General features: G+C 36.0%; 1 protein-coding gene across 1 annotated transcript; it reads left to right on the top strand.

The window, feature by feature from the left end:
* The first annotated feature begins 242 nt into the window (after nucleotides 1-242).
* LOC122278110 (probable WRKY transcription factor 31) lies at nucleotides 243-3,068 on the top strand. The gene is made up of 6 exons (XM_043088207.1): nucleotides 243-706; nucleotides 883-981; nucleotides 1,116-1,280; nucleotides 1,385-1,762; nucleotides 1,855-1,968; nucleotides 2,096-3,068. The coding sequence occupies exons 1-6, from the start codon at nucleotides 386-388 to the stop codon at nucleotides 2,795-2,797; spliced, it is 1,779 nt and encodes a 592-aa protein (XP_042944141.1). The 5' UTR covers nucleotides 243-385; the 3' UTR covers nucleotides 2,798-3,068.
* Nucleotides 3,069-8,496: the final 5,428 nt, after the last annotated feature.

Below are 8,496 nucleotides of genomic sequence, written 5' to 3'. Positions count from 1 at the left end.
AGTTCATGGGTACCATATAAATTATATGGGAGATCAAATGGGCATGCAAAACCCATTGGAATTACCCAGAAACTCATCAGGTTTTTCAAGCGGGCCCCGCAGCCCCCGCTGCCAATTGGCAACCTGACGCACCGTCTGACGTATAATTTATCATGATCAAGTCCTCATCAGATTATCAACGCACAACACGAGGAGGAGAGAAAAAAAAAGGCCAGTAAAATCCAAATCCAAATCCATTTTGGTCTACGTCGCAAACCCTTTTTATAGCCGTCCCATTTGCACCGGTTGAAGACTTCACAGAACTTCACCGCCTCTGCATTTCTTTCTCTCTATCCTGCTCTATTTCTATCTCTCTCTCTCTGTCTGCAAGTTTTTTCCTGCTTTTATGGACAAAGGATGGGGCCTCGCCCTTGACTCTGACTCCCTCGGCAGCTTCCTCCTCAACAAGAACAACAGAGCCCAAGACAGGATGTTTCCGACCGGTATTCAGTTTCCGGTGTCTCTTGACCGTAGGGACGAACATGCCGCTCCAGCTCTGTCCGATGAGAACAGGGTCGTCGTCGGCGAGGTTGACTTCTTTGCGGATAAGAGTAGGTTAGCTGGTCATGATCACGATGATCGTGATGTTGATGATTCACAATCTGTTGTCAAGAAAGAGAATTCTCACGGTGAAGCTGCTCCCCGCAGGCCTGATTTGGATGTTAACGTAAGCTAGCTATAAAGCTCTCCGATTGAATTATGATGGTTTTCGCTTCTAATTTCTTTTAACATAATCAACTTAATATTGATGCAAGCTAGATATTTGTTAGTGATGCTGAATAGTGCATGTTTTCTTTTTCTTTTTCTTGTTTTGATTTTGTTTTTTTGTTTTTCCAAATATAGACTAAGTTGCACCTTCTTACTGCCAACAATGGAAGTGATCAATCAACAGTGGATGATGGGATTTCATCGGACGCTGAAGATAGGCGAGCCAAGGCTGAGGTAAGAAAATAATTATCATCATTTACGATTGATCATTCGCGGTGATCAAGAAGACGTACCCGGCCCATATTTATTTGGTTTTGGTGCTTTCTTACTTTGAATGATTTCCCATTAAAAGATTTCACATATTTCAGCTGGCTCAGCTGCAAACGGAGCTGCAAAGTATGAATTCAGAAAACCAAAAATTGAGAGACATGCTTAGTCGAGTGAGCAACAATTACAGTGTCCTACAGATGCATCTTGTCGGATTGATGAAACAACAACAGAATCATGGAGCCGATAGCACAAACGATCATGAGGTAAATAATAATAATCTTTACATATTAACCTAAACAGCTTTCTATCATAAAATTGTAAGAGATTCAAATGATTGAGGTTTTATTTCATTTTGGTATATGGTCAGGTTGTTGATGGTAAATCTGAAGAGAGAAAACCCGAAGATGGAGGAGTAGTGGTGCCAAGACAGTTTATGGATCTAGGCTCTGGTACCATAGCCGAGACAAAGGAGGTATCTCAATCTTCATCGGAAGATAGAACAATTTCGGCATCGCCTAGGAACATGAATAATACTGGTAAAAATGAGGTTGTATCATTTGATAAGGGCCGCGATGGCAAAAGGGATGGTAGGGATCAAGAGAGCCCGGAGTCCGAGACACGAGGTTGGGTTCCCAATAAGGTTTCCAAATTGAATACCTCCAGTACTCCTGTTGACCAACCCACTGCTGAAGCCACCATGCGGAAAGCCCGTGTCTCAGTTCGTGCCCGGTCAGAAGCTCCGATGGTACGCTAATTTATTACCGAACTTGTTAAAATTAAGTATGCCGAAAGTGTCTTCCTTTTGTGTGAATATTAACGTAATTGGAACAAACACAGATCAGCGATGGCTGCCAATGGAGAAAGTATGGACAAAAGATGGCAAAAGGAAACCCATGTCCCCGGGCATATTACCGGTGCACTATGGCGGTTGGCTGCCCGGTCCGCAAACAAGTATGTCTTATTATATTCTTTTCTTTTCTCTTTTTTTTTTTTTTTTTGGTGCATGAGATCCATTGCAGAATTTAGATTCTAGTCCAGAGACTAATTAATACGAATTATTGGAACGAATCTGATCCAGGTTCAACGTTGTGCTGAAGACCGATCGATTTTGATAACTACTTACGAAGGAAACCATAATCATCCTCTTCCACCTGCTGCAATAGCCATGGCATCAACCACAACAGCAGCTGCTACGATGTTGCTGTCGGGATCCATGTCAAGCGCAGACGGCCTAATGAACCCTAATTTGCTAGCCAGAACTATTCTCCCTGGCTCATCAAGTATGGCAACAATCTCAGCTTCCGCACCGTTCCCGACCGTGACACTGGACCTGACGCACTCCCCTAATCCGTTGCAGTTTCAAAGAAACCCTTCCCAATTCCCGGTCCACTTCCAAGGCCAGCACCAGACCTTTGGGTCAGTGCCAACCCCACCACTGACTCAAGTTCTAGGTCAAGCACTCTACAACCAATCGAAATTCGCGGGCCTTCAGTTGTCCCAGGAAATGGGAGCCTCCCATATAGCCCAACAAATAGTTGCGGCTCAACCCCCGTTGCACCAAGCTCAGCCTCCTTCATTGGCCGACACGGTGAGCGCTGCCACAGCCGCCATTACTGCCGATCCAAACTTCACCGCGGCTCTTGCAGCGGCCATCTCATCCATCATTAATGGAGGATCTCATGCAAGCACAGCCACCGCCAACAACAACAACAACGACAGTGCTAACATGACAACAAGCAACAGCAACAGCCACAAAATGAGCAGCTTTCATGGGCATTAAAATTATTCTCGGATAATTTCCTTCGTTCTCATTAACTGTTTTTCTTTTTAATTGTCAAGTTTTTCTTTTTTGGGTGGATGAGAATGTGATTACATGTTCATATTTTTTGTCCTTGTTGGGGATCATCAGGAGGGTTAGAACACAAGTTCTTTATTTCTAATTGTTTCATTCTGAATAATTTGATTCAAATTTCTCGGTATATAGTATACACAGGTAAAAAAAAAAAAATAGCTCGTTCTTACATTATTAATTTTGACTTTTTATGATCTTATCTTTCTATTTATATCGTACTTTATCCTTGTTTTTTCCCAATATTTTCTTTGCAATCCCTGAACCTACCTTGGAATTAAACGATAAAGACAAATTAAACACATCATTAAGAAAGAAATGATAATATCACGGTTTCGTGGTTTATTCGAAAAATATATTGTCTAGCTAGTCAAGAAATGCGGCCTTCACTGTTTGACACGTAAACGAGGTGCAAAAAATGGACCAATCTGAATCGTACGACGTACGAAGGACCAACGAGAGGACTTCCAGGCAACCACGCTACATATGTGACCATGAAAGTGGTTGGTGTCTGAGGTCAACTTCATACAACTAAAGAATTAATGCTATAAATATATAACTCTAAGAAAGGTTTTTGGTTTGTGAATATGAGCTGTTGTTTTTCAATTGAACAACTGGGATACGTTTTTTGACTTTCCGTGCACCCTTTGAATATTGACATCACGTTAGCCAGGCCATCGATCCACATTAATTCATCATTCACGTACGTGGTTAGAATATTAAAACCGAGCGTGCAGGAGCCATCTTGTGAGCATGATTTGTCCAACATGCCGTACCTCATCCAGTACCGTACAATTAAGGATCTTTAACTCTTTCAAGTTTTCAACTACTAGTACTGATCCAATATCGATATAACAGGCAAGTGGGGAAATAAAATAGAAATTAAAGGTAAAGGGATATTATTATCAATATAGATCTTTCCTTTTTCTCATGTCATCTCACGTAGTACGGTCATGTGGAAAGGTGAAGGAATTCATGATATTCCTGGTAATTAATTCTCTTCCGCGTAGAAATTTCTGGTCCATATAATCGCGTGTGTGTGTGTATCAAAGCAATTTCGGGGGCCATTTCATGTGAGATTGCAGTGAGACACTGGAGGTTTGAATTCCAAGTTGAATTTATACGATTTTGAAGATACAGATCATCGATTCATCGTGTGTGCATGTATATCGTCGAAATTTCGGGGTTATGATCATCACATGAGCATGTGATATTTATTGCAGTGAGATAATATTGCTGGCGGCCGGTGCCTAATTTCCACGTTGTTCAAATTATTGTTTCTGGAAGATGAAGATCTATCTAAGATATACATGACCATGGCAAATATGCAACAGTAGTACTACCGCCGACTACCATGCATTTGGTCTGACAAATATTTCTGTACGAAATTAGGTATCCAAAGTAAAACAACGACAACAGTAATAATAACAAAAATTGCATTAGATGTTAACTTTTGTAAAATAGATAAGCGGATGATCAGGATACCTAGAATTCATGTTGGAGTTTGTAAAATAGACGACAATTGTTATGCATGCATGGTTACCTAGGGTACTATAAATTCGAAGAGAGAGAGACAGCTAGCTAGAGACGGTACTAGATAATATATATATAACAAAGTTATGAACTTTCTCTATGAGTTTTCTCTATGGGGGCACATATAGCTAGTTAATTAACAATTGATGTACGTATACTTAAATCATCAAATTCACATACCAAGGACATGCTTTGAGTTCATTGTAAGCAAACACGAACCATCGTAAAAAGGGAAAAAAAAATATTAGTCATATTCAGTACAAAATTAAACTTGAGTCCCCTTTTAGATTCAAAAAATATTTCATCTCATCTCATCTCATTATTGTAAATTTTTTAAATTTTTACACAAAATATAATAAAAAATTTAACTTTTTCAAATCTCAAAAAAATAAGAATATTAAAACATAATATTCTAACAATATTTTATTTAACTTTTATCTTTTATCTAAAACCATCTCATCTCATCTATGAATCCAAAATATCTAGAATATCTCAAATTATCTATAAATATTAGCAAAATAGTTTGAGTTACGATATTTTATTATATTTTGAAAAATGAGAAGGAAAAAGTTGAATAAAAATATTAAAAAAAATAAAAAATTGTTTCAATATAAATTTTGTTTTAAAATTTGAAAAAGTTATAATATTTTTTGTATTTTATTTTAGAGTTTGCAAAAGTTATAATGGTTAGATAATGATTAAATGAAAATGTTGAAAATTTGAAATTAAAAATATTTTGTATTTGAGTGATATTTGGAAATGAAATATTTGAGAATACTTGAGAATATCTTAGAATACTTTAAAATACTTGTGTTCCCACATGCCCTCTAAATGTTTCGTTTTTATCTCTTTTTTTCCTATTTAAACTAGGCACTCTAGTTATTTGCATTGTTAGATGAGAAATGATATTTATAGTATTATGGTGTACAAGTCTCACGCACCATCTTTAGAATAAGTCGGTAAATCTGGGACTCATAAGAAAAAAGTATTTTTTTAATAGTGGATCCATTTTTTTTTAAATGGAGTGCATGGAATTTGCACATCTTAGGATTGTATCTAGAATTACTTTTAGAAAAAAATGATTTTCTTTTTTAAAATGGGTCTCAAATTTACTAAATTTTTTTCCAAAGAAGTGTTAGGAGCTTGCACATTTTAGAACTATATTTAGCATTATTCTTAAAAAATAATTTATTTCATGTGAATACCAAATTTACTCACTTTTTTTTTTCAAAGGAATGCGTGGGCCGGGCTTCATACACATGACCTTAAAACTACAAATATCATTTATATTAAAATGCTTTGGATCACGTATATATCAACCTTTACTTTTTGTTTAAATCCCAATTATTCTGAATTCATTTATAAGCCACCATCCCAGCCATGTCTTATTTTCCTTTTTTCATCACTTAGGCCCGATGTATATTGGTCCCTAGATATATTAATAGAGTGTCGATCCTATAATATTAATTTGTTGTTATTATTTATTTAGATCTCACTGGTAACATTGAATTGATCATGATACATATTAATGTATAATCTACATACCATATTCATCTCAAGAAAGCTTGATCATTTACAAAAGGATCTTTTAAAAACATATGATAAATTGATGTGCCTGGATATATATGCAGCGTTAAATCTTGAAGCATTCTTATTTTAAAGTAGATTTGATATATATATATATATATATATATATGTCTATTGCCATGTCAATTAATATAAAAACTTAGTTTTATAAAATTCTTTATTGATCTAGCACTTCCCATTTATCTCTCTCCATGCATCATGATCTAGAAATTTAAAAGTGAATTTTAAGAAATTCAGTCAACTACTGTACAATTGATTTTCACTTTTCAATGGGGTACCCTCTTTGGATAAATGCAATGAAAATATTGATAAGTAGTAGGGGTGAAAACCGATTGAACTGAAATTGAATCGACAACTACTATACATGATAAAATTGGCCTAAATTGGTTGGCAAAGGGGGAGAAAACTGGCAACATCGATTTTGGTGTGATCCCAGTCAGTCATCGGTGTTCCTTCGGAGTCGCGAATGGTTAGAAAATTAGAAATGGAGGTGCAAGTCGCGATTGTGTAATGAGAGAGAGAGATGGTTCGGTGTCGCGATGAGACAGAAATGCACTGTAGACGGCAAAGAGATCAGAGATACACCGTTGTGTGTGTGTGTGTGTGTGAGAGAGAGAGAGAGAGAGAGAGAGAGAGAGAGAGAGAGAAGAAGAAGAAGAAGAAGAAGAAGAATGGAAGGGGGGCATTAAACCCTCTATTGATTCAATAATGCCCGTCATTTCATTCTAATTTATTTTTAAAAAACAATATTACATGTAAAAGATGTCGTTTTATTTAAGATATATAAAATATGAAGATATACATATATATGATATATATAAAATATAGAGATATATATATATATAATCGGTCCGCATCGGTCCTGTCAGTATGAACAGTTGTTGTACACCCCTGACGGGTACTTAGACTTCAACATATATGGAAGGTGGAACCATTAACGCATCATAAGATGGGTGGGCTTTAGTTAGATATAAATAATATGAATGAAAAGACTAAAGATGACTTTTAACATAATCGCACGTAGTTGTGCGTGGGCTTATTGTAACAGCCCGCTAGAAATTCAATTGTGGAATTTCTTTTGACCTTAAGAACCTCGTGAAAATTCTGTAAGTTTACACGAATCGACTAATCGCATAGGTTTTAGCCTGTAACATAGTTAGTGTTATCACTCACTATGGTGCCAGAAATGCGATTTTAATTATTTGAGATAGTTAGAAGTGTCATAATACATTATAGTCTACACCACTAGGCTTAATTGAATATTTAGGATTTTTCAGTACTAAGTTTATTACGTTTATTTTTGGAGTGAATAGTAATCTCGGTAAACGTATTAAACGCTGTGTTTTCAAAATCACAGTGTGAAATGTCCAAATTAGGTTAGCGAAATTTTATTTGGATACTTGGCAAGATCTTAACCATACATAATAAATAGTATTAGATACTTAGTACAAAGAGAAACCATTAGATGGAATTGTGAAGGAAATCAAGGTGTGAGATCATGACACCTAAGCAAAATACACATTTGGAAAATATCTTAAGAACATAGATTTAAAATACACATGGAAAGATTTTAACCACCTTACTCTTCCAAGTCTACTCCACATTTAGAAAATATTTTAAGCTAATTTCGTGGATATTATTGGGTAAAAATATCTTGAGTTGATTTTGTAGATATTATTAGGTAAGAGAGTCCTACACTCCACTCTCACTCCGGTAAGAGAGTCCTACACTTAACTCTCACTTCGGGTAAGAGAGTCCTACACTTAACTCTCACTCCAGCCTCATCTCTTCCATATCTTATCCACAAATATCTCCAGCCATCCCTCCCCACGAAATTATCTTCATTTATGCTTTCCATTGAAAGAATACCAAACACTCTCTCTCGGACAGCTTTTAGGAGTTCTTTTGCACACCCATTTCGAAGCTTTTGTAAGTGTTTTATCATAAAGTCTCCTTCATATAAGTTGTTCCTCTTTGAGTCTAGTTTCCGTAGATGTATTTTTCGTATCATTCCATGGTCATTTGGTCGGTAAAAAGTATTTTTAACCATGGAAAGGTCATTCTGGGCGTGAATCTGGAGAGTATGTTATAGTTTGGAGTTTTTGACCAAGCTAATGGATAGATATTGGTCCGAAATTTTTATGGAGTATTGTTAACATGTATATATGACTATTGGTTGAGGGTTTTTGCATGATTAAAGGTTTTGATGAAAGATTTTCTTAGATTTAGAAACTTAGAAACTGGAAGAGGAAAAAACAGTTTCTGTTTTGAGAAAGTTTAACTCTTTGGTGGTCTAAACCTATTCTAATGACTTCAATAATTTTATTGGAGGATACTAAGTATCTTATATACATGTTATATTATTGTTTTGAAGATATTTGATGTTAGTTTCAAAGATATGAAATTTTATGCAAAGAGATATTCAAATAAGCCAAAGTGTGGATATTCTTGGCTAAATTTATGTTTTGGTTAATTTCTAACCATGTGATCTTGAATTAGAAGCTTGTATA

This window comes from Carya illinoinensis, chromosome 10 (assembly GCF_018687715.1).
Source record: "Carya illinoinensis cultivar Pawnee chromosome 10, C.illinoinensisPawnee_v1, whole genome shotgun sequence".
Lineage (NCBI taxonomy): Eukaryota > Viridiplantae > Streptophyta > Magnoliopsida > Fagales > Juglandaceae > Carya > Carya illinoinensis.
Note: the sequence above shows the minus strand (reverse complement) of the source record. Positions and strands in the feature narration are given on the sequence as shown.